General features: G+C 36.4%; 1 protein-coding gene across 4 annotated transcripts in view; it reads left to right on the top strand.

Annotated features, from left to right (window-relative positions):
• ARHGAP29 (Rho GTPase activating protein 29) overlaps positions 1–23,092 on the top strand; it is a 74,843-nt gene extending 51,751 nt beyond the window's left edge. For all 4 annotated transcript variants that reach the window (XM_054475779.2, XM_054475807.2, XM_054475788.2 and 1 more), the window contains exons 13-23: positions 5,916–6,073; positions 6,660–6,796; positions 7,071–7,175; positions 9,408–9,506; positions 10,513–10,652; positions 10,928–11,116; positions 11,699–11,836; positions 16,018–16,250; positions 17,789–18,116; positions 18,249–18,357; positions 20,951–23,092. In XM_054475779.2, the coding sequence (XP_054331754.1) occupies positions 5,916–6,073; positions 6,660–6,796; positions 7,071–7,175; positions 9,408–9,506; positions 10,513–10,652; positions 10,928–11,116; positions 11,699–11,836; positions 16,018–16,250; positions 17,789–18,116; positions 18,249–18,357; positions 20,951–21,831 (2,517 nt within the window). In that variant the 3' untranslated portion in view covers positions 21,832–23,092. The remainder of the gene's footprint in view (positions 1–5,915; positions 6,074–6,659; positions 6,797–7,070; positions 7,176–9,407; positions 9,507–10,512; positions 10,653–10,927; positions 11,117–11,698; positions 11,837–16,017; positions 16,251–17,788; positions 18,117–18,248; positions 18,358–20,950) is intronic.
• Positions 23,093–27,666: the final 4,574 nt, after the last annotated feature.

The raw sequence follows: 27,666 nt of genomic DNA on the forward strand, positions 1-27,666 counted from the left end.
TATTTTGAAGCTCCATTGCTTACACAGTAACAATTATTATATGATCTTGGTATATTGATCCTTTTATCCCTAGAAATGTGTCTCTTTTTGTACTGATAAATTCCCTTGCTTTTTATTCTACTTTATTTAATATTGATATGTTATTCCAGTTTTCTTTTGATTATTTTGAGTGTAGCATATCTTTTATCATTCTTTTAATTTTATCATATTTAGAGTGAGTTTCTTATATAGCATATAGAGAGCATATACTTCTATCTTGATTTTTTTTTTTTAAATCTATTTTGGCACTATCTTACAACTGGAGTGTTTAGACCGTTTATATTTAAGGTAAATATATGTTCAGATTTAGTTTTATCATTTTATTTCTTTTTTGTTTATGCCTTATGATATTTTCCTTAATCTATTTCCCTTTTGCTGCCTTCTTTTGGATGAATTGATAATTTTCTAGACATATATTTTAATTTGTCTACTGGGTTTTTTATTATGTATCTTCATATACCTTTTTTAAAAAATTGGTTGCACATGTCTGTGTTATTAAGAAGCTATAGTAGCTCAAGTTATATTCCTAATTTCTAAATGTTTTCTGAAGAAAACATTGTGAAGGAAAAAATAGTGTGGATGCTCATAACACCTCCCCTGGCACCACTGTCATAAATTGAATATTGCTTGCAGTGTCTTGGATTCAGTGTCAATTGAATATTGGGTTGCCTGGCCCATGGGTCCAATCACCAGAATGGTTTTTTTCACCTTTGTTCTTATAAAATGAGAAAGAAGTTTAATAAATGAACCAAAACTGAGATTTTGTTTGGTAGAACTCTTTCCCTTCCCTTCTCTTGTTCTAATGACTACAGTGTCTTTTTCAAGAGAATATAGCAGTTACAAACTACTCCTGGCCAGCTTCCAGTTAGGAAATTCAATTTTTATCTTTTTATATAACCTGAGAAAATCTCCCTCTAATTATCATTTAGAAACTTACATTGCCTTGATAACCACAATGGTTGCATGTAGACTTCTATTATTACTTTTTACTTTTGTCTACATTTACTTTCAGTGAAGCTAAATATAAAACTACATCGCTTGACCAATGAAAAAATGTGTTTGATTGTTTATGTTATATAGAGTCAACCAGTTAAGCAGTATATATCAAGACATAATGGTTTTTGAGATCATTTAACATTGTAAATTATCATTAGAACCTCACAATCTTGGTTGAATCTTTGGTTTTTATCTGTTTAAGACTTGGTTGAACTGAGTTGCTATGGACTGTTCATGACCCCCTGCAAAATTAGCATGTTGAGTTCCTAATCCCCAGTGTGATGATGTGATGATATTTGGAGGGTGGGGCCTTTGGGAGGTGACTAGGTGGAGCCCTCATGACCCTTCCCCTTCTATCATGTGAGGACACAGCGAGAAAAGAACAGTCTACGCATCAGGAATTGAGGCCCACACCAGACCCTGAATGTGATAGTGCCTTGATCTTGATCTCTCAATCTCTACAATTGTGAGAAATAAATCTGTCAAGTCACTCTGTCTATGGTATTTTTGTTGTAGCAGCCTGATGTGACTAAGAACATACAGATGTAGTAGTACATATATGGATTCTGTCATATATGAAAATGGATATTGTGTCATTAAGATACAAAATAAGCATTCTGGTAAAAAAATTATCTCTTTCATGGAACAGAAATAGAAGTTCTAAGATTACTAGTTACCTGAAAATGTAGTAATGAACTGTGAAAAACTGTTGAAGAAGCCGAGCATTTAATGTGGCTTCCAGAGTTATATGAAAATGCTAGATGCATTAAAACATGTACTAGGACAATTCAGCCTAAAATAGATTATTCTATAAATAGCCAAGTTTAAAAAAAATGGTTGCACACTTATCCATATTTATACATACACTTAATTTTTTTACAGTCTACTTAGAACTAGTTTTTTACCACTTCAAGTGGAACACAGAAGCATCACCACCGTAGAAGTTCCTTTACCTAATCTGGGTTGTATTTGATATATGTAAATTACATCCATATACGTTGAAAACCTCTCCAGACTCTCATAATTTTTGCTTTTAAAAGTCATACATATTATAAAGAGGTTAAGAGGAAAAAAGTAGTCTATTATTTACTATTTCTATTCATTCTTCTTGCATTCTAGTGGTTCCATCTTTCCTCTGGTAACACTTTGTCTACAGAACTTCCTTTACCACTATTTTATAGCAGGTCTGCTGCTAATGGATTCACTTGGTTGTGTTTCATATGAGAATGTCTTTATTTCGTCTTCATTTCTGAAGGACACCTTCACTGGATATAGAATTTTAAATACAGAAATCAGTTCTTTCACTGCTTTAAAAATATTGTTCCGCTGCCTTATGGCATCCATAGTTTCTCATGAGATACCAGTAATCATTTGAATTATCATTCCCCAATTGTGGCGTGTGTTTTTCTTTGGCTGTTTTTGTGGGATATTTTTTGTCTTTGGATTTTATCTGTTTAAGACGTATCTAGACCTGGTTTTTGCTGTTTTTCGTGTTTTGGATTGGTTGAACTTCTTGAATCTACAAGTCTGACTCTTGAAAAATTTGAGAAGTTTTCAACTAGTGTTTCTTCAATTTTTTTTTTTGTAGTATTCTTTTTCCTCTTTCTCTGACATGCAGTGACTCAAACACTAGAGCTTTTGTTAATCTTCCGCAGTTCTGGAGGTCCTCTGTTTTTTCCCCAAAGCTTTTTCCTCTTGGTTGTTTATAGTATTCTGTTGATCTGTCTTCAAGTTCACAGTCTCTTTTCCTTTGGTTATCCCCATTCTCCCATACAGTTCGTCCAGTAAATTTTTTGTTCTGGATATTTTATTTTTCAGCAATAAATTTTCCTTTCGTTTCTTTATATCTTACGTTTCTTTGCTGAGACTTCTTCTGTTTTTCCATGTTTCAAGATTGTTTGCTCTACTTTTTTGAAACCTTTGTAATAGTTGTTTTAGAGTTTTCATCTGATCATCCCAAATCTGAGCTGTATCAGTGTTGGTGCCTTTTTATTGTCTTTTGTCTTGCGAGTTGTTAAGATTTTCCTGGTTCTTTGTATGACAAGTAATTTTGAATGATATCCTAGATATTTTCACTATTACTTTATTGACTCTGGGTCCTGTTTATAACCTATATTGAACATTAATTTTTTTTTTCAATTTTAGCAGCCATTTGATACAGTTAGGTTCATTTTCCAGCTTCTGCGTGAGTCCCTTCCTAATCTTCTGTCTGGGGGCTTAGGTCTGCCTATTCTGCTCTTCTCCAGGGCCAAGTGTGGGGAGGATAAAGAGAAAAAAGTAACAGAAATTTCAGACCCCTCTCACTCTAGACTACAGTTCATCTGGTCATAAACGAGGATTTCCATCAGAGTTTTGGCATCTCTTCAGCTGCTACTGCCATCATTGCTGCACCCATAGGATTGTGTCTTAGGGATTTGGACTTGCTTGGGGTCTAGGGCAGGAGAGAAAATAAATATACAAAAGAAACCAGGGAGTTTTCTTCTACTGTTTTAGTTTCATCTCCTATCACCCCTCCCTGCTTTTGTTCCTTGGGCCAGAAAGGACCTCTCTTGGAGCTCCTTCTGTCTGCACTCAGTTTGTACTTTGGGAATTGAAGAATTGGGTAGGAGCTGAGCATGGGCTGGAAAAGAGGGCAGGAGTAGACCTATCACTGGATTGGTCATACCTTGAATTGTAGTTTATTTCCATTTACTTTTCAGAGTCTTGATTTGTGCATTCTGTTCAGATTTTTAGATGAATTCAGTGGGAGACGGGGGAGTTAGCTTACTGCATCTGAACCAGAAAACTTCCTTAAAATGTTTTTGAGTGTTTAAAATTGTATCTCATTTATTTTCCAAATTTTGATTAATTAATATATTATTTACTTAAAGAATCACGAAAGGATTTAAAAGAATTATAGAATCCAGGATTTGAAATTACCTTAGAAGTCATTTAAGCCATTTACTTTTGACGAATTCTCTTCACCTCAAACAATAGCTAATAATAGCTAAGATTGACTACGTACCTGCCAGTGTATTAAGCTCATGGTCTACATTAATTCATTTAATTCTCACAAAAATCCTATCAAGTTTTTAGCTCCATTTTACTGATGAGAAAACTAAAGTTTAGAAAGCCTTCTCAAGATGTGGTCCTTGGACCAGTCATATTGCCATTACTTTGAGAGCCTATGAGGAATGCAGAATCTTGGGTTTCAACACAGATCCTTAGAACCATAATCTACATTTGGACAAGATCCCCAAGGTGATTCATTTGCACATTAACTTTTTCAATGCACTGGTTTAAATAAATTATAAATAATTTGATGAAGGTCACCTAGCGTGCAAGTTACCTTTAGGATCAAGAGAGTAAGCAGTTTACCTTCAGCTGGAGAATGCTCTAACGTAGCCAGTTGCTAGAATTAAACTGTACCTTATGCAGTTTGAATTTTCTTTGTTTCTTGAAGAAGTTAGGGCACAAATAAGCTATTTATTCTGTTATCTGTACTTTTCAAATACTATTTATGCAGAGTCAAGTATCCTTAGGGAAATGCCTGTCTACACTGAAAAGGACTTAGAGGCTAATTATCCTATCATCTGGTATATCAAGAGAGATGAAGAGGAAACATGGCAGTCTTTGAAATAACATTAAGCTAATCGAAATTTAGCATTTATTCAGATTGCTTCCCTTAAATACCTTCCCCACAAAGAAGCCAGAGTGTCATTTTAAAGAATAAATCAGATCGTGTTATAGCTTTGTGTAAAATGCTCCACCAGCTTCCTGTTGCACTTAAATTCAGACACCTTGCCATAGTTTAGATGACTACTTCTTTTTTTAGCTTTATCTTAAACCAGAGCTCCAGCTCTTTCCATATACTTCAACCATATTGACCTTTCATCTGTTTCTTGAGCATGACAAGCTCTTTCCCATTCACATTTGCACTACCTCCTCCTTTCGTTTGGATTGATCTCCATGAAGCTTTTCTTACATCGGCCTGCAGTTCAAATGTTACCTCCTCAGAGAGGCCTTCCCTAATTTACCATGTTGGAAATACCCTTTCACAAACACGTACCTGGTCATACTGCATAATTTGACATTCTTATATAGTATTCATAGCATTTTTCAGTACCAGAAAGTATTTTATTTATGTAATTTGTTACTTCTCTCGCATACCACCCTCAGGAGAACGTAAAGGTCCATGAGGGTCAGTATCTCATCGGTTTGCTGTAATATACCCAAAACCTAGGTTTTTGTGAACATCAAATTAGTGTATTCATATAAGACTCTGAGAATTGGTCAGGCATATTGTACACACTTGTCAGCTGCTGCTATTGTTGTTAGTACAAGTGATGATAGTGATAATATATTTAGGCATTTGTGAAACTCAGTGGAATAATGTTATTTTGAATAGATTCAAGGTAATATCTAATTATAAGAACTGAGTACTGTAGTTAAGCATTTCTATTTTTATAGGATTGAAAAAGTGAAAACAGTCTCAATAATAGTTCTTTGATTGGAAGTGTTTTCCCCATGTTTTTCTCTGAAGAGTTTAGGCAGTTGTGATCAGACCATCAGGATATAGAAATGAGGATCCTCAGAAACATATCCATCTCCTAAAATTATGAACCAGTTGGGGCATGGAGTTTTTGAAGTTACTGTTGAATTTTTCGGCTAAAAGCCCCTTTTGCTGGAAATGATTTCTCCTAAATATTAGATTCAAACTACTTTTCTCCCTAATCTAGACATTATGCAAAATCAGGCATCATAGTATGTTCAGAGTGATATTCAGTGTTGTATGCTTCACTGTATGGCATTTTTATTGGTACAGTCATTGAAATAAATGTATGTTTGTATAGCATTCTGTATACCATGAGTTACTCTGCCTTTTGTCTCTGTGTCTATAGGTAACAGTTAACCTCTTCCACATGCAGCATCTGCAGGCTGCTTCCCTTGCAGACAGTTTACAGTCTCTCTGTGATAGTGCCAAACTCTATGACCCAGGCCAAGAGTACAGTGAATTTGTCAAGGCCACAAATTCAACTGAAGAAGAAAAAGTTGATGGGTGAGAATTAATCTACAGACAAAATTATTTCAAAATATAAAACACTTAATTGTTAAGTTTCTATCTAGTACAAGGAGGTGTCTTTTCTAACTGACAAAATTAACTTAAAAATTTTCTGAGTTCTTTAAATATGATTTTATGGTATCGAAGTAGATATATTTAAAGAATAGATGTAGTTCACTAACAGTAAGCCTTTCCATTTTGACACAGACTTCCTTTATTTAAGACTTAAAAATCCTTTGGGAATGGCATATGATGGCCATACATGTTTTGAAGGTCCACAAAATTTAACCTATGTTTTTCACAGAGGTCATGCTAGAAAAGTTTAACCATGACATGAATTAACTATACTTTTGCTCTTCACTTCCCATGTTTTCACTGTAATAAGCACAAATAATTAAAAAGTATTTACATCTCCTATAAGAAGCTGAACCATGTAGTATGGTTTGTTTTTAATATTTAGTTAGTTGAATTCTTCTATGATTGTTAAATTAATAGATTTTTCTAAACATAGAATGAAATAGACTGATTATTAGTTATTCTTTGAAGTGTTGAGTTTTGTTTTTTGTCATTGTTGTTGTTTCAGAAATGTAAATAAACATTTAAATAGTTCCCAACCTTCAGGATTTGGACCTGCCAACTCTTTAGAGGATGTTGTACGCCTTCCTGACAGTTCTAATAAAATTGAAGAGGACAGATGCTCTAACAGTGCAGATATAACAGGTAGTTTTCCATACTAAAGAGAGTGCTAATTTATAAAAGGTAAGATTGTTCACATGTGATTGTTAAATTAATTGGTGCTCTGGAATTTAAAAATCAGGCCTTAGATTGTAAGTTTATGAGGTCTTATTCACAGTTGTTACCATGGTGCCTGTCTTAACATTGATAACTGGTTATTGTTAAAGAAATTTGAATTGTCTCACTTGATAGAATGTCAGTATTTTACCTTATGAAATCCACCTATAGCCAAGTTTTGACTTTATTCTTTTTATTAAAGGTCCTTCCTTTATAAGATCATGGACATTTGGGATGTTTAGTGACTCTGAGAGTACTGGAGGGAGCAGCGAATCTAGATCTCTGGATTCAGAATCTATAAGTCCAGGTACATCTATATTTAAGTCTAGCAGTGAAAACGCATTGAAAGATCAGTCCTTTTTTAGGTATTTTTTAACTACCTTGTTTTTACAGTGAACTTTCACACATAATAGAGAGGAAAGTGTACAGTTTAAAAAATAGTTTTTAAAAACCCCTCATATATTTGCCACCCAGCCTAAGAAATAGATGATTATCAGTATATTAGAAGCCCCCTGTGTACACCTTCTTGGTAACATTGCCCTATCTGCCACCAGAATAAACCATTATCCTGAAATGTTTTAAAAACATTCCCTAGCTATTTTAAATGTTTCTAGTACCTATATCTGACGTTTTGCTCTCTTCTGAATGTTATACAAATTGAATTACGCTATTGTGACTTCATGTATTTTTTTTTAAGATCTATGTGAATGTAGGTAGCCACCTTTATTTTCACTGCTGTATATTCTGTGAATATAACTATCATCTTTTGGATTGTTTGGTACTTAATTGCTATAGTAAACAATGTCATTTTGCTATTTCTGTGCCTGCAATTACTTATTCTTGTTAATTTTTTACAAATGTGCTTTAAGATACTTTAATATAGATTATCTCATGATCCCCAGAGAGAAATTGAGTAAGCAATTTGAATTCTCCCTTAGTGGCTTCTAAGAGAGTAACTTGCCTAGATTATACAGCTAGCGGGAGAAGAAGGTAGCAATTGAACCCATGAGATTCTTACATCCAACATTCTTTCTTTACACCTCTACCAAAGACTGCTTCAGGCCCATTCTTTCTGGCAACGTTTCTTTCTTCTAGGATCTTAATAGACGATAGGATTTAAGCCATCTCAGATTCCAAGGCCTTTTTCTTCTTTTACATATTGCAGAAGTTTTACTCATTTAGATAAATCTCTTATATTTAAATTTAGGAAACTGTTTTCACTCAGTAGTGGGTTTGTAGGCTGATTATCACCTGCCACTTTGCTGCCTTCTTTAGAACTAGCACTGTTCAAGGAACATTCTGGTAGTGTGAGCCTAATATTGAGCTGAATATTTGTAATTAGCTTTGTAACAACAAACTGGTTCTAGGTAGCTCCAGAAATTATGACCCAATCTAGAGCAAGCCCCAAATTATTTAGGATCCCATAAGACTTCATGTGGTAAAGGCAAAATTTTAGAAACCACATCACCTGATAAATGGGTGAAAACCTGGGAATGCTTTGCCTGGGTAAAAGGAAAATTGGAGACCTGTCAGCTGTCCTCAAATACTGGAAGTGAAAAGGGATTAAAGTTAGAGTGCTTGTTTCCTCCATTTGGGAAAAATATGACCAAGGCTGGGATTTATAGGGAGGCAGATTTCTGTTCAGTAATATAAGAAATACATTTTACAATTAGAATAGTTATAAAATGGAGTAATACAACCTTGTGATTTATCAGTCATTGGGGGCACATTCAAAGTGAAAACTAGATAGCTACTTTTAAGCATATTGTGAAGAAAAATCCTTTGGTGAAGAGGATGTTCTTTAAAATCATTTGTAAAGGCTTTTCTAACTCTGAATTTGAAACTTTTAAGGCCTTACGTTAAGGTGAATTCTTCCACTTAGATATAGGCCTACGCAGAGGGAGGAAGTAAAACTCATTCCCAGTTGAGCTGCTTCCAAACATGCTTTGATACATATGGCAGTGTCCTTTGCTGACATAGCTTGTATCCTGTGGTCTCAGCTCCCTGCCAGTATCACTGGGCTGTTGTTACTGGTTCCCAGTCGGCAGTCTTGCCAGTAACAAATGTGATGTTACTGTTGGGTTGTTATATTCAAAGATTTTTGTATATTGTAGAAAGCTTTTGGTTTAATTGTATACATTTATAACTTAATTCAGCAAACATTTAATGACAACTTTACTGTTGTGCCAGCTACTCGGTCACATATTAGGTATTAGATATGAATGGAAAATATCAGCTATACTTGCAGAGTTTACAGTCTCTAATTCTTACCATCAGAAGTTGGCAGTAAAGTGTTATTGGACTACATGAGCCTCAGTTTTAAATTTGTTTTGGAAAGTCAGATGTGGTTAAATTTCTTTTTGTTCCCAGGAATGAGTATCAAAATTCCCTGTTACCCAGAGTATGAGAATAGAAGCAAATTTTTACATTGAAGCCAATAAAATAGTATGACATGTGTTATTTCAAAAGTGTTGTCATTTCCTGTTTCAAAGATTCTACAATGAATGGTCAGGTAATTGTATCCACAATTTTCTTCTAGGAGACTTTCATCGAAAACTTCCACGAACACCATCCAGTGGAACTATGTCCTCTGCAGATGATCTAGATGAAAGAGAGCCACCTTCCCCTTCAGAAACTGGTATTGTATTTACCTGACTAAACCAGCTCAATCAGTAGCACTGCATGATATTAGATAAATAGTATAATTTTGAAGAATCAATACTTTGTTGTGTATTAAACAAAAAAAATTCACCATGACTTAACTATATCCCAACAATTATGTGTAAGTATGGGTTGATAATGTATTAATCAAATGTTACAAATACAAATATAAGAATAGGCAGCAAAACTACTAGATGTAAAATGTATTGGCATGGTGCTAAAATAACAGGCTAGATATTGTGCATTTTCATAAACCTAATACGGTGACTTAGTGTTAAAAGGGTTGTGGTGCTTAAGAAATTCTAAAAAGCTCCTTCAAAAGAAACAATGCAAGAAAACTAAGTAAGTGTACTTCTTGAGGACAAGGAAGTTGTGGATGTTGAAGGATAAAGTTAAATCAGTTACCTTAACGACTTGAATTAGATTCATATAAATTCGTTTTGTGTTTAATGCCTACAGATACCTAGTTTGGCATCATTTCCTAAATTAATGGAATATGTGACCTCCAGTATAATATTAATATGTAACTAGCTAATATTAACTATAATTTTATAGTGAATTAAGAATAGCTTTATCTGTAATGCAGATAATGCTCACAATCTAACCTCATACAGCTATTTTTCTTTGTTTAGAGGGGCTTTTTCTAATGCCACCTATGAACACACTTCCCAGCTCTATGAAAGAGCATATTAATAACAGTGTAAATATGCTGATTCTGAAAACGTTATGTCATGTTATTATTCATAGCAGTGACTTGGTGACGATTTTTACTCATAGCTAAAATGCTTGATAAATGTGCCTTTTAAGAGATCTATAAATTAGACCTATAAATTGGATGCTAAGCACCTATTTTGATGTTAGAGATTCAAAGCTTTTTATAACATATGAATGATTACAGGGTTTAAAGATTATTCAAAATATGATATCACATGGTATAATTTTTCTATCATTTTACAATTTTTATAAACTATTTCTCTTGCAAGGACCCAACTCCCTTGGAACATTTAAGAAAACATTGATGTCAAAGGCAGCTCTCACACACAAGTTTCGCAAATTGAGATCCCCCACGAAATGTAGGGATTGTGAAGGCATTGTAGTGTTCCAAGGTGTTGAATGTGAAGAGGTAAGATCTCTGTGGAATTGTGTTGACCCTTTTATGCTTTTTGTTTTATACTTTTTTGTTTTTATTTTTTAGGATCTTTTGCAAATATATGTTTAATAAATTGTACTACAGTATGCCTTCTATAATTTTATATTTTGTTTTGTTGTTAAATCTATTTCAAATAGCGCAAGTAATACCTCTTAAACTCATTTTTGTTGTGTTACCTTCCACCTGCAGTTTGCCCAGTTGTGAATAGTTTTAAGGTTAACCAGTTTCAAACTATCATTTTCTTGTAGTGTCTCCTTGTTTGTCATCGAAAGTGTTTGGAAAATTTAGTCATTATTTGTGGTCATCAGAAACTTACAGGAAAAATACATTTATTTGGAGCAGAATTCACACAAGTTGCAAAAAAGGAACCAGATGGTATCCCTTTTATACTCAAAATATGTGCCTCAGAGATTGAAAATAGAGCTTTGTGTCTACAGGTATATTATAACTCTTAAAATTTTAAAAAGCATAAATGCCTGTGTAACCTATTCTAATGAAAAGGAGACTTTAAAGGAAAATAATGCTCAGGGGTTTTTTTTGTTTTCTTTTGTTTCTGAGACACGGTCTCACTCTGTTGCCCAGGCTGGAGTACAGTGGCATAATCACTGCTCACTGCAGCCTTGACCTCCCAGGCTCAAGCAACCCTCCCACTTCAGCCTCCTGAGTAGCTGGGACCACAGGCACGTGCTACCACGCCTGGCTAATTAAAAAAAAAAATTTTTTTTCTGTGGAGATGTGGTCTCCTTACGTTGCCCAGGCTGGTCTTGAACTCTAGGCTCAGGTGATCTTCCCGCCTCCACCTCCCAGGCACCTGGCCAATGAACAATCTTTAATAACTAAATTTTTTCAGATTTCTGTAGGAATTGTTACCTCATTTGGCCTTGAATAGTTTTTTTCTAAAATAATAATAAAATTTGAAATAGAGTGAAAAGATTGAAAATCAAATATATGTAGATATCTGCATTTAGCCATTTGTACTAAAGAAGAATTTTGCAAAATTTTTTTCTTTTCTATTGAAGGGAATTTATCGTGTGTGTGGAAACAAAATAAAAACTGAAAAACTGTGTCAAGCTTTGGAAAATGGAATGCACTTGGTAGACATTTCAGAATTTAGTTCACATGATATCTGTGACGTCTTGAAATTATACCTTCGGCAGGTAAAATTTTTACCCTTGAAACCCACCATTAAATTAAAAACAGCAAAAATATGATTTGTATTTTGCTGATAACATTTGCTACACGTTTTTTCATTGGCATAGACTGTATGGGTATCTTGCTGATTATTAGTGCATAGGTCAAAGAGTATATGAAATACATGTACAGTTTAAAGAAAAATAAAAACAAATTCATCTCCCATCACCCACCTTAAGAAAATAGAATATTACTGTACCTTATAAAAAACCCCTATGTTCCTCTTCCAAGTGACATCCCCCTAACTCCACCAAGGAGGTCTTTAATAATCATAACTCTCTCCTCTCTTAATACTTGCTATTTATTCCTAAACAATGTATTGTTAAGCTTTGGAAAATTGACTTGAAAGCATAAATCTAGCTGTGTAAGGAAATCCCAGTATCCACACAGTTATATGAAGTAAGTAAAACAGTGTCTGGATCATAGGCTGGCTTTGCCTTCATTGATATTTTAAAATAGCCATTGTGATAGGTTAGTGGCCAAGATTATGAATGTGTCCTGGGAACACGTAATGTACTACATTTGGAACATCTGGAAGGACTGTCCTATAAGCTGGGTACTGCACATTCTAGCAGGAATATGGTCAGGCAGTAGACTGCTCTCTCTTTTTTTTTTTTCTCACTGTTAAACCTGTAATTTGCAGGAGTAGGTCCAAAGACCTACTCGGTGGGATGAAGTAAATGGCTCTAGTAGCATCAAGCAGCAGCTCATGGAGGGATTGCAAGAACTTAATGAGCACATTGTCATGAGACAAGTACAAAAAAAGACCTGAGCCAAGCTTAGCTGCTATTCTGTCCTCGGGTGAAAATGAAGAGGTAATGTCAGAGAGAATAGCAATGATAGTCCTCAACATATCAATCTCTGCAGTTCTGTTGCTTCTAGCTGGATCCTTTTTAAAATATATATATATATTTTAAACTGACATATAATAATTGTACATATTTATAGAGTACACAGTGATGTTTTGATACATATAATGCATAATGATCAGATCAGGGTAATTAGCCCATCCATCATCTCAAACATCATTTCTTTGTGTTGGGAACGTTCAATACCCTCCTTTTAGTTATTTGAAAGTATGTAATATATTATTGTTAACTACAGTCATCTTACAGTGGTATAAAACACCAAAACTTACTCCTCCTTATCTAGCTATAATTTTGTACTGGATTTTTAAAAATATGGTAACTAGCTGCCATCCTGGGATATCTCTTTTCCACCTTCTCCTCTTTTATGAGGAAATGCCTGTCATGTCTTCCCTTTTTTTTTTTGTTTTGTTTTGTTTTGTTTTATTCTCCTGTTTTGGTCATGCCCATACTTGAGCAAGGTAGAATAGGAGTAAATATTTAAAACCTTATTTATCCATGAATGTCTTTATATTCTACCCTCTTGAATGGAAATGTCATAGTGTTGATAGTGTGTATGGTTCTAATATTTTGGGCTGAAAATTATTTTTCTTCAGAAATTCAAAGGTATTTTTTTGTTCTCTTTGAAGCCTGAAATCCTTCTCATTTCTAACTCCTTGTATGTGGCCTATGATTTTGTCTCTGAAAGCTTGTGGAATCTTCTTTTTTTCCCGTTATCCTAAAATTTTATAAGTATGTGTTTTGATGTGGGTATGTTTTATCCACTATTCAGGGCACTCCATGAGCGCTGCCAATCCTGGTTAGTCCTTTAGTTTTTGGAACTTCCCATTTTGCTGCTCATTTCCTCCCCTTTATTTTCTCTTTGCTTTCCATCTGGAACTCTTATTTGGATACTTGACAACCTGGACAGGTTCTCTAGTTCCCTTATCTTTTCTCTATCATTCATTTCTTTTTTTTTGTTTTCTTACAACACTTTCTAAGAGATTTCCTCAGCTTTATCTTTCTTCCTTGCTATTAACTATTTCATTCCTGGTATCATGTTTCAATTTCCCAGAATTGTAGTTTTTGTTCTTTTTGCAGCTTTCTTCCTTTCTTAATGACTGCCGTATCTGAGGATATTTATAGTTGTTTTTTTTTTAAGGATTCTTTTCTTGGCATATTCTCTAGCCTTGTCCAATAGAAATCTAATGTGAGCCAAATGTACAATATTAAATTTTCTAGTAGCCACATAAATAAATATAAACAGGTGAAATTAGTTTAATATTTTACTTAAACTGAAAATATCATTTGAACATTTAATCAGTATTTTAAAATTATTAATGAAATAATTTTACCTTTTTTTGTTACTGAGTCTTTAAAATCTGCTATGTTTTGTTCATTTAAAGTACATCTCAGTTTAGACCAGCCACATTTCCAGTGCTCAGTAGCCACATGTGGCTTGTGGCCACCATATTAATAGCACAGTCCTAGACCTTTATGTTGTGTTTTTTTTTTCTACTCATTTTGATTTCTGTCTCCATGATTGTCTGCTTAAAATGAAAGAGTTGAAAACTGAATCTCTTTCGAAGCTCTTGAACACCTGAAGTCTTCGAAGACTTTGAGCTTTATTGTAGGGTGATCTAGGTGGGCTGTTTGGGAAACACTTGATGCCTCTATCTCTGTAGGTTTCTGTTCTTGGGGTAGTCTGATACTCCAGAGAAAGGTCTTTCCTTGCCTAGAGTGTGGTACCAGTCCTGTAAGAGCCAAGCAGGCTAAGAAGGCCTCAGGATCTCTACATTTAGAATAGCATGTGTAGTCACTAAATCCCCATTTTCAGATAGTTGCCCATCTGTCCTTTGTGTTTGACATTGCCCATCCAGAGACTCGGTTTTATACTGTCCGGAGAAGAAACCTTGAGACTTCTCGGGAAGAGGCTGCTCAGAAGCGTGAAGTGGCAACAGGGATCTACAGATCTAAGCCTTGTCAGATAGCCCATGCTCCAGGAGAATCAGAAGACCTAGTGCTGACAGTCCCTGAGTCTCCTTAGGATTCTGTCAGTCATGTTGGTTCACAGTTTGAGATTTCAGCTTTCTCAGAGCTGCTAAGTTAGTACTTGTTCATTTGCTCTTCAACTCTTCAGCTTACGAAGTAATGCTTTTGTCTCCTCTCCTATTCTCGCAGTCCTGTGGGCTTACTGTATTTTAGTGGGATTACAGGAAAAGAAATTGGGTATAATTGTTGGATTTACCACGTTAGCCCAGGAAACTACTGGTATATCTTTAATCACATTTTACAGGACTCTCAGCTGAAAAATGGAGGCCAAATACCTTTGAATGACTATAAATCTCATAATGAATCATCCTTTATCTCTTCTAGCCAGGCAAGGAGAGGAAATGAATAGGGTCTAATACTATCAGCTCTCATTCTGTCTCAGGAATATTATGTGACCGAGACTTTCATGTGGGAAACCATGTTCCATTCTTAAAACAATGTTAGAGAGTAGCCTTCATGCTACTCATTTATTGTGCAGGAAATCTGCAGCTCCAAGAGGTTAAGTGACTTCCTTCAGATCCCAGAGTGGTGTAGGTAGAAATTGATCTCAAAGCTGCCCCTCTCTAGGATCAGCAGAGGAAACCAGAGAAAGGGGCACCTACCTCCTGACTCACCACAGATAAAATAGGACATCAGGTAGTAGTCAGAGGTACCCTGTGTTTCATCACAGAGCAAGTGGAAACATTGAAATTCGTTATGACACTGGGCAGATCAAAATGGCATGCCCTTTGTTAGTTTGAGAAGGTACTTTTTCTTTTGACCTATTTGTGGCAATTCAAGGTGTATTAAAAAATTAGATAAATAAAATGTTGACAGTGTCTTCTTGCTGTTTCTCTCATATCAAGAAAATTCAGTTTATTCACCTTTTTAGCTAATTTTACTTATTTTGTGCATTATCCTGGGTTTTATTTCAATAAAAGAGTTGAAGATCATACTAACTTTGGGGGAGTCGTGAATGCAATTGCTATAGGATATATATCAGACTTGTAAAATTCCATCATGCAGCTTTAGCTTTAGTTTTACTGATTATCAGTTAAGTTGTTTTTAATACAGATGCAATTTATGATGATGATTCCAGGTTTACTTTATAGACCACATCTGTAGCAAACATTTACATTACTAAATGTGGATTGACTTTAAATCTTCTTAATGTAAAGGGACTTGCTAAATCACTCTGTAACTGTTAGTAATAGTTGATTATTAACAGAAAAAAATAGAATGCTCACCCCAATGTAATTTTATTTCTTTAGCTCCCAGAACCATTTATTTTATTTCGATTGTACAAGGAATTTATAGACCTTGCAAAAGAGATCCAACATGTAAATGAAGAACAAGAGACAAAAAAGGATAGTCTTGAAGACAAAAAATGGCCAAATATGTGTATAGAAATAAACCGAATTCTTATAAAAAGCAAAGACCTTCTAAGACAATTGCCAGCATCAAATTTTAACAGTCTTCATTTCCTTATAGTACATCTAAAGCGGTAAGAATTTTATATAACTAGAACATTTATTAATGGGCAATTGATTTGTTTTTTGTTTTTCATTGTGGTAAAATCCACATAACAAAATTTACTTTCTTAGCCATTCTTTCTTTTTTTTGAGACAGAGTCTCACTCTGTCACCCAGGCTGGAGTGCAGTGGCACTATCTCGGCTCACTGCAACCTCGCCTCCTGGGTTCAAGCTATTCTTCTGCCTCAGCCTCCTGAGTAGCTGGGGGTACAGGTGCACGCCACCATGCCCAGCTAATTTTTGTATTTTTAGTAGAGATGTTTTCAACATATTGGCCAGACTGGTCTCGAACTCCTGACCTCATGATCCACCCGCCTCAGCCTCACAAAGTGCTGAGATTACAGGCGTGAGCCACTGCGCCTGGCACTTCTTAGCCATTCTTAAGTGTTAAGTGTGTTCATATTGTTGCAATGTTACTTTTAAAATGAACATTTCATTTCTAATCTGTGTAAGGGAAAGGGAGACATTGAAGATATATGTACATGCAGCTAACATAGTTCCCTCAGATGCCTCCTGTGTGCCAGGCTCTGGCTGGCTAAACAAGGATGAAAACAGGGTTTCAACCATCTGTTGGTCTCATCAACTGCGGGGACAGATCTGCAGACAAACAGAGTACAGCATCATTGTTCTAACAGCTATGCACAGCATGCAGAGGAAGATTGTGTGGTGGAGGCATAAATCAGAGGAGATAGCCCTTGAGTCAGACTTACAGAACCAAGTAGTATCTTGGTGGGAAAAATTACACAGAAGAGCATTCCAGGCACAAAGTCACAGACATGGAGACACGAGCGCATTGTGCATCTGAGAAATATAAGTGAATTGGTTAGGCTGCAATACAGCAAGCAGTAGCAGAAACTGAGCCAGGTAGAGGCCTGATAAAGTCTTGCATGCCTGGCAGGTGCGCTGACCATCTTCCTTTGGTACCCAGTAAAGAATTTTGAGCTAGGAATTTAACAGGCTCAGATTTGCCTTTTAGATATTTCTGGCAGCAATATGGAAACTAGGTTAGAGAGGAGGCCTTTATTACAATTCAGATCTCCTTGAATAATCATAGAAATAAAAGGTGGTAAGAGCTTGAAGTGAGGCCAGAGGAGTGAGGATGGTGTTGAAACTGAGATCTTCAGAAGGGAGAATCATCTAGACTTGAAGACTGGAGATGGGTAGTGAGAGAACTGACAATGATGTTTAGGTTCCCAGTGTAAGGACTTGGGAGGATATACCATATACTGAGATGGGAGCAGTTTTAGGGGTATTTTTTCTTTCTGCTGGTAAAACTGTAGTAGTTCCTTCTACTTACTTGAAATTTATTCCAATACTGTGAAACTGTGAAACTCTATTTGGCATGTGGTCAATATTTTAATCAAATAAATATAACCTTTTCCTAGACTTTTTCCCCCTAGTATTTTTGTGCAGCTCGTTTTCCCTCCACCCTCTCTATTCCATAGTAAACTACAGTCAAGGAACTCTAATAGGCAAATCTCATACAACTTTCTGTGTTCTACTTTGCAGGGTAGTAGATCATGCAGAAGAAAACAAGATGAACTCCAAAAACTTGGGGGTGATATTTGGACCAAGTCTCATTAGGCCAAGGCCCACAACTGCTCCTATCACCATCTCCTCCCTTGCAGAGTATTCAAATCAAGCACGCTTGGTAGAGTTCCTCATTACTTATTCACAGAAGATCTTTGATGGGTCCCTACAACCACAAGATGTTATGTGTAGCATAGGTGGTGTTTCACCTCAGGTTGATCAAGGCGGTTTTCCAAAGCCTCTGTTATCACCAGAAGAAAGAGACATTGAACGTTCCATGAAGTCACTATTTTTTTCTTCAAAGGAAGTGAGTTTGACCTTTATGGAATTATATTAGAACTTTGTAATATTTATGTTAATAAGTTAAAGATCTTTGAACTGTTTATTTTGAGATTATGTTTTACTTCTTCCATTTAAAAAAATTATCTTGCATCAACAGGATATCCATACTTCAGAGAGTGAAAGCAAAATTTTTGAACGAGCTACATCATTTGAGGAATCAGAACGCAAGCAAAATGCGTTAGAAAAATGTGATGCATGTCTCAGTGGTGAGTAGCCATGTAAAAAAAAGGTAGAAATGTGTTGAGCAATGTGATATTTGTTAGCAGCTTCCAGTTCCACAGTTCAGTGTATTGAACTAACTGCTCATACGGAGTCAAACTATACTCCTGAAATTCAAAAACTTTAGAGTCCTACTTTTTTTTTTGACATGCTTTTTACCTGTGGCCTACATTTAACCCATTAAACACAGAGATGTGTATGTCTTTTTTATTTCCTTGACTACGGTCATTTTGTTCACTTATTTTCTCTTTATAATATTAGTTGCTGTCATTGCTAGTTGTTAAGCTGGTGGAAAAGCTTCCATTTGTATTGTCATTTCTACATTGTTATAAGCTATATTCCAGTTTTTTACATTGCAGCCATATATGTTAAATTTAATGTGTAATCAAGTATCAGTGATCATAGGGTCTAAAAAGGAAAGGAAGGCCGGGCATGGTGGCTCACGCCTGTAATCCCAGCACTTTGGGAGGCCAAGGCGGGCGGATCACCTGAGGTCAGGAGTTTGAGACCAGCTTGGCCAACATGGTGAAACCCCGTCTACTAAAAGTACAAAAAATTAGCCAGGCGTGGTGGTGGGCGCCTGTAATCCCAGCTACTCGGGAGGCTGAGGCAGGAGAATCACTTGAACCCGAGAGGCAGAGGTTGCAGTGAGCCGAGAATGTGCCATTGCACTCCAGCCAGGGTGACAAGTGAAACTCCATCTCAAAAAAAAAAAAAGGAAAGGAACTAACATTCACCAGGTACCTGCCTGTTCTGTGCTAAGCACTGTGCTTATTTGTTTGATTCTATTTGATCTTCATAATAGTTCTGTGCTATAAAGTAAATAGCATTATTCTCATTCAACCCATAACTAACCGTCTGAAAGAGACTAAGTAATGCCAAAAGTTGTTAATACATTTGAACCCAGTTCTGATTACTAAACCTAACCTTTTTCACTATCCCATGAAGCTCTTAGGAACAGTAATAATAATAAATGTCACTTCCCAGTGTTTATTACATACAAGATAATTTTAAGCGCTTTTCCTAGTAGATCATTTAGATCACACAGCAACATAGATACACACAGGAGTCTTATTTCACAGATGAAGACACATAGGACAGTGAGATTGCCTACCCCAGTGCAGAAGTGGCAGGCAGGGCTGAGCCAGGACCCAGGCAACTGTGCTTCAGAGTCTGTGCTCTTCTCCATTATGCTCTAAGTTTTTCCCTCAGAAATTTAAGAATATATGTTGGTGCTTAGAGTCCAACTGCAAGGAACCAGTTCCCTTAGAATGCTCTATAAATGTGTGGAGGACCCGGGAAAGCAAATCAAAAGAGCCTTGGGCCAGGTGTGGTGGCTCACACCTGTACTCCTGGCACTTTGGGAGTCCAAGGTGTGCGGATCTTGAAGCCAGGAGTTCAGGACCAGCCTGGCCAACATGGTGAAACCCTGTCTGTATTAAAAATACAAAAATTATCTGGGCATGGTGGCAGGCATCTGTAATCTCAGCTACTCAGGAGAGTGAGGCAAGAGAATCACCTCAACCCAGGAGGCAGAGGTTGCAGTGAGCCAAGATAATGCCACTGCACTCCAGCCTGGGTGACAGAGTGAGACTCTGTCTCAATAAACAAAAACAAAAACAAAACAAAACAAAAGCCTTGAAACCCAGGGAAGAGAGGCCAGCAGTCCCAGGTGTGGAAGAAGGTCAGATGAGACGACGACCAAAAAGTGACTCTGGTGGGCACCTGTCTGCAAACCACTGCCTAAGAGATGTGGGTGAAGGACTGGGTGGCAGAGAAAGGATTGCATGTTGTGCTTGAGGCCGGCTGTAGCTCAGAGTCAAGATGGTGTCAACGCACGGAGTTGGTGGATGTGTTTCGGCAGTGAACAGAAAAGCAGGAGAATGGAGGGCTGGAACATTCCTGGAATTGGAATTTTTTAGGATAGATGCAGGAACTGAGGCTTCTAAGTGAGAAAACATGGACTGTGGGTTCAGACTATAGAAGAAAGAAAATCTGGGAGCAGATGGGGAAAATGGCAGTTTTTAACTTAAAAGCATTCAGCCTTCATTTGACAGAATGAACGTTATGCTTTATTAGTTGATCAGATATGGAGAGCATCTAAGGCATCTAATATGATATGCTCTCATGAGTTGAGTGTAACTGAAAAGCAGATTGAGTGAGTTGGCAAAATCCTTGGGATTCAGGGCACACTTATATCTGGTTGGTGTGTAAATTAGTGTCACTTTTCTGAGGTTAATTTTCCAATGTCTGCCTATTGAAATTGTGATAGTCTTTTGACCCAGAAAGTACTTGTTCATGCACAGCACTTAAAAGGAAGTTACTCAGCAAGTGTTTTTTTTTTGTATTTTGTAGCTGTTCATATTGATTTAAATGAGTGAAAAATTTGAACTTTTAAATTCAATATACGCCTTTAATACTGTGCAGATGTTTAACTCCTCCATATAGATAACTGAGAATATTATTTTGGAAAAAATATGTAAGACTCATATTGTCTTGATAGAGTGTTCATCTCTGACTCATTCAGACTCCTTTATTAACCATGTGCCACGAACTTAAATAGATTTCTTTCATTTTCAGACAAAGCACAGTTGCTTCTAGACCAAGAGGTTGAATCAGCATCCCAAAAGACAGAAGATGGTAAAACCCCTAAGCCACTTTCTCTGAAATCTGATAGGTCAACAAACAATGTGGAGAGGCATACTCCAAGGACCAAGATTAGACCTGTAAGTTTGCCTGTAGATAGACTACTTCTTGCAAGTCCTCCTAATGAGAGAAATGGCAGAAATATGGGAAATGTAAATTTAGACAAGTTTTGCAAGAATCCTGCCTTTGAAGGAGTTAATAGAAAAGACACTGCTACTACTGTTTGTTCCAAATTTAATGGCTTTGACCAGCAAACTCTACAGAAAATTCAGGACAAACAGTATGAACAAAACAGCCTAACTGCCAAGACTACAATGATCATGCCCAGTGCACTCCAGGAAAAAGGAGTGACAACAAGCCTCCAGATTAGTGGGGACCATTCTGTCAATGCCACTCAACCCAGTAAGCCATATGCAGAGCCAGTCAGGTCAGTGAGAGAGGCATGTGAGAGACGGTCTTCGGATTCCTACCCTCTCGCTCCTGTCAGAGCACCCAGAACACTGCAGCCTCAACATTGGACAACATTTTATAAACCACATGCTCCCACCATCAGTATCAGGGGGAATGAGGAGAAGCCAGCTTCACCCTCAGCAGCAGTGCCTCCTGGCACAGCTCACGATCCCCAGAGTCTCATGGTGAAGTCAATGCCAGACCCAGACAAAGCATCAGCTTGTCCTGGGCAAGCAACTGGTCAACCTAAAGAAGACTCTGAGGAGCTTGGCTTGCCTGATGTGAATCCAACGTGTCAGAGACCGAGGCTAAAACGAATGCAACAGTTTGAAGACCTCGAAGATGAAATTCCACAGTTTGTGTAGGGTTGTCAAATTTCAGGGTTTTGTTGTTGTTGTTGTGTTACTTTGTGGTATTGTGCTTGTTTTGTGAAAGAATGTTTTGACAGGGCCCCTTTTGTATAGGACTGCCAAATCATGGGTTTTGCCTTTTGTTGTATTATCCTCTGTCGGTAATACTGAATGGTAGAATGTTTTGATAGGGTCACGTTTGTGCCTCACTGGAATTATCTTTAAATTCTGTATTTTTGAAGTTGTGAATAAGATAGTGGATTCATATTTTTTAAAGTTCAGTTGACTTTCCCCACCAAATGGTCCATTTGAATGCATCCCTAATATATGATATAGTTCTCAACTAATAGGTGCAATTTGGGAAAATCAGGTTTATTTTTTGGAGTGAAACTATTATAAGTGCTTATTTATAAAAGGAATGTTTCTGAATGCAAGTGCCTAAAAAGATCTTTGTTGGTGTGAATATGTTTTTTCACACAATTTTATAGTGCATCTTTTACCATTTGTGCTTTTTTAAGATACATATGTAAGCTCTTATTTTTCAATTGGCAATTCACTTAATTTTCAAATGTTTACATAGTGGCCGGAAGGCTTGCAAATCTGTATTTAATTGCATTTTAATTAATTGCCAGTTTTTACATGTGATAGTCAATTGTACAAAGAAAATGCACTTAAACCTGTTTCTAAATTATATATTCAGTTATATTATATTTGGCTTTAGATGGTTTTAATACATTTGGTAGTTTTTCACCCCTTGGCTTTATTTTATATAAACTTTTGTTTTTCAGCAGCTCTGAACTTTTTAGTATTTTATAAATGGTCCAAAAAATGCCTGTTTCAGACGTTTTTAAATTCAGTGCATTTCCTCTTGATTTGTCCGAGTTAAAACCATTCCTTTTGTATGAAATGTTTTGACTTGTGAATCATTTTATGTACTTGTTCTACCTGGATTATCAACAACTGAAAGTATATATTCCATCCAAATCAAGCTAAAATTTATTTAAGTTGATTCTGAGAGTACAGGTCAGTAAGCCTCATTATTTGGAATTTGAGACAAGGTATAGGTGATCGGATCTGTTTCATTTATAAAATGTCCAGTTTTTAGGACTAGTACATTCCTGTTATTTTCTGAGTTTTATCATTTTGTCTAAAATAGGATATAAAAGGGACAAAAAATAAGTAGGCTGTTTTTATGTGTGAATTATATTTCTACTAAATGTTTTTGTATGACTGTGTTATACTTGATAATATATATATATATCAACTTGTTAAATTATTTCACGTTCTCATGGCTTCTTTTCAATTGTTGCCTATTACAGTACGAGAGTTTAAGGTTATTAACCATTGGCTTAGAAGTCAACATCTAGGATCATACATCCGTTGACTACAATGTGGAATGAATTTTATGGAAACCTGTTTTATAGTTCTATGTGACGTAAAAGTCTAGGGAGCAATAACCAGTCCTTTTTTTTCTGAAGCCTTGTTTTTACTCCTCATTGTACAAAATATAAAATAATCATATTGCTATGAATACCTAAAAAGAAAATTAGAGCCCATGTGTATTGAGCCTTCTCTGTGTGCCAGGAACTTTGCCAAGTTGCTACATAGATTATTTTATTTCAAGTTCACAGCAACCTATAATGGGTGGGTAAGCATGTTATTATTTCTGTGTTACAGATAAGGAAACTAAGGCTTAGTTAAATGACTTGCTTCAATGTTCCACAGGTGTAACAGGTGGAGTCAAATCTCAAACATAGGGCTGTCAGATTTTGATGGTTAGTGCTCTTAATGACTGTGATTACTAAATAATATCTGGTAGTTTTTAACAATAGAAAATGCAACTTTAAAAAATTTTTATTGTGGTAAAATACACATAACATTTACCATTTCTGAGTATATTGTTTGAACCGTTTTTAAGCATATAGTTCAGTGGCATTAAGTATATTCACATTGTTTTGCAACCATGAGCACCTATTCATCTCCAGAACATTATCATCATCCTATACTAAAACTTAGAAAATGTACTTTTAAACTTCTTCAGTTTTCTTTTAATATATGGAGCCCACCCAAAGGTTATATTGTGTAATAAACTCATTTCCCTGTTTTCCCTCACAGCTCAAAAATGAGAATTTCACTTTTGGGTCCTTTCTGCCTTTAGGGCTCCCTGGCACTTTGTCCAGCTTAGAGCCTTAAGCCTCTAGATGCTTTCTAGTTTCCTGGGGCCCTGAGGCAAGTATCTCTTGAGAAGAGGTTTCTATTTCTAGAGTATCCCAGTGTGCACTGTGTTGTGCTATCTGATAATGGGGTGGAAATCATTTATCCAGAAGTTGTTTTTTGCGACATGGAAAGATACGTGAGCAAAAGGAAAGGGCAACAGCGGGAGCCCTGTTAGTGCTGCCAGAACACCAGGAAGCCTCGTGGGAGGTGTATTGTCCAAGACGATGCGTATTGTCCGAACGACTCAGAAGAAGTTGTTTCTGAAGGGTTGATCATAACTTCCCTAGCCATGTTTTACCTACAGAGAGCTTAATTAGAATTTATGAGTACAGTATGTTAAATTACTTTTAGTGTACCTTAGGCAGTATATTTGTTTTGATACAGAGACAAAGACTATATGATCCCTGAGACTTGTTGCCTAGTGAACTCATAAGCAGGTAGAATTGTACCTCAGTTATTTGGGTGATTTAAAGATGGTACTATGGCTACACTATTCCCAGCTATCGTTGTGTTACTTACAGTGTTTATACAACTGGAAACATCTCTCTAAATGACAACCATTGTATATTGTTAAGTAACTTATAGTCAGTGGAATTCTGTGGGTTTTTCTTTCCTACAGGCAGGAAATTATGGTGATGTGTTGATATGATTATATATGTAGACTATTCAGTTAACATCTAGGAGTTAGCAAAGTGGCTACATTCACAATCAGTATTTAAATCAGTTGTATTCCTGGATATCAGCAACTAACAGAAATGGAAGTTTTTAGAAAGATCTCTTCAATACCATTAAAAAATACAAAATACTGTATCTAAGAATAAGTCTAACAAAAGATGTACAAGATCTTCATGGAGAAAATGTTAGACCATGTCAGGAAGCATTTGAGGAGATCTTAAATAAATGTAGCACTCCGTAATGTACACGAATTAGAAGACTCAGTCATGTAGAGATGTTCATTTACATTTGTAGATTCAATGTAATCCCATTATTACCTCTATCTACTGTGTATTTCATTAAGACAAGGGCATTCCTACATAACCATAGTACAACCGTCAAACTTAGGAGATTGACATTGATATCATGATATCTAATCCATAGACCACATTCAATCTGCTGATTCTGATTGCCTCAGTAATGTTCCTGTGTTTCAGCATCCCAATCCAGGACCACATGGTGTATTTAGTTGTCCTATCTCTTGTTTCATTCAGTCCAGAACAGCTTTTCAGACTTGTCTTTGACCTTGACACTTGAGGAGGATTGGCCAGTTTGTAGAAACTTCCTCAGTTTTGGTTTATCATTAGATAAGACCCATAAGGTTTAGGACAGACATTTTTGTCCAATACTACAGAAGTGATGCTCTATACTCAAATGTGTCATGCCAGGATGCACACAATGTCAATTTGTCTTATACCTGATGGTATTAATTTTGGTCACTTGGTTCAAATAGCATATACCAGGTTTCTCCATTGTAAAATTATAATTAGGAAGTACTTTGTGAGGAGAGATTCTTAAAGATTGTAAATGTACTGTTTCTCATCGAATTGTCGTGGGCTAGTTTGAGTCTATTGACAATTCTTGACTGAACCAATTACTATTTTGGTTGTCAAATGGTGAGTCCGTGGCTTCTGCCTTGGTTGGCATTCTACTACTGTAAGGAGGAACTCTTCCTTCTCTATTCCTTTATTCACTTAAATCAATACAGACTCATGAATGCCTACTTTATTCAGTGACAGTGTATTACTGTCACTTATTTTCATGCTGAAATTTTCCCCGATTTGGTTTTTGGGAGTCTCTTCAAGCTGACTTGTTTTCCTTAGAGATGCCTCATTGCTTTTTCGCCTCTTATTTTTTTTACGAGCTCATCTTACACTTTTTCCTACTCCCTACCCCAACTCTAGAATTAGCCATTTTTTTCCAAGGAGCCCTAGTTTCTTTAAATGGGGAATGGTATATGGAAATGAAGACCTGAGAAAGGCTCACTGCCCTATTGGTGAACAGCTCAAAGAAAAACGTGTGTCTACACACATTCAAGAATAGTCACCTACTTCTATATGTATTTATATACATACGTATTGAAAACTTTGAGTTCACATTGACACCTTCAATTCAACCCTTTGGGGTTAATCTAGTCTCCCTTTCCATCTTTGTAACTTCCTTCTCTCATAGAAACCTGACTCCCATAATCCTAAATAATTTGTTCATTCTTCCTCCCTCCCTCAACCTCTTGACAAGGCCAGCTGCTGTCTCATCACACCTAGTCCCAAATATGCCAAATAAATTCCCAGTCATAGCAGCATTGGTCCTGACCACACCAGTCCCTAACATCCTCCCCAGCCTGGAGCCTGGACCATGCAGCTGAATGTTTGACCCCAGTGATGTCAGTCCTGAGCACACCATTGGAATCCTAGGCTCCTGTCATCTGGCTGGAAGAGAGAGAAATTCACAACCTTTTGATAATGAGCAATTATTGAATACTTAATTCATCAGAGAAAGTTTAAAAATGTACGATTATACATATTTACCAGGAATGTTTAAACATAGACATTTATGAAATTTATAGAAAATATTGAATTATGGTTCTCACTTTTTGGTATTGGCTGTAACACAATTTTTAAATATTAATACTTCCTACAATAACTGTATCATGCTATTTTTAAGTGTCCTCACACTCAACCAGTCTACTCTGCATACATAAAATAAGCATGCAGTTCAGAAAATAGATTAAATGACTAATTGACTATGCTTCTGAGTTACAAGTTTTATTGAGTTCAGCTTTAAACAATTAAGAAAAAGCTGTACATGATATGAAAACCTGTCTCAGATTTCTGGATGCGGTCATGCCCATTCGTTACAGGATATCGTAAGTCTTCCTTTTATAGTGTCGACAGAATTGGAAACGAGATGAATAGTGACTGTTACCAATGAGGCATTGCTCCTTGATAAGTGAATACAGCACTGAAATTTAAAAATCAGGCCGAGCGTAGTGGTTTATGCCTGTAATCCCAGCACTTTGGGAGGCCAAGGCAAGTGGATCACGAGGTCTGGAGTTCGAGACCAGCCTGACCAACATGGTGAAACCCCGTCTCAATTAAAAATACAAAAATTAGCCAGGCGTAGTGGTGCATGCCTGTAATCCCAGCTACTCAGGAGGCTGAGGCAGGAGAATTGCTTGAACTTGGGAGGCGGAGGTTGCAGTGAGCCGTGATCACGCCACTGCACTCCAGCCTGGGTGACAGAGTGAGACTCTCTCAAAAAAAAAAAAAAAAAAAATTAAAAATCAGGATGACTGTAACACGGCCTGACTATAAGAATGGCAAGATCTTATTTACAGTTGTAGACACAGACCTGACATACAATAGTTGCCATCTGCCAAATTCTCTGTAGATCATTTTATACCAGAAATTTGCTTTTTGAGATCTACTGCCAGCAAAATCAAAAATTTTCTGTATCAGTTATTTTAATCAAAGTTGTAAGAGTTCATCTAGTAGTTGCCAAAAAGATCAGTAGAATGTGTTGTGATTCAACACAGGAGACTAGGACGGTGAACCAAGGTCTACATATTCTCCATCTCCAAGTATAGATACATAAGTCTCATGGTTAAGATTCAATGAGAGTTTTAAATGATTTTTTTGT

This window comes from Pongo pygmaeus, chromosome 1, assembly GCF_028885625.2.
Source record: "Pongo pygmaeus isolate AG05252 chromosome 1, NHGRI_mPonPyg2-v2.0_pri, whole genome shotgun sequence".
Classification (NCBI taxonomy): Eukaryota; Metazoa; Chordata; class Mammalia; order Primates; family Hominidae; genus Pongo; species Pongo pygmaeus.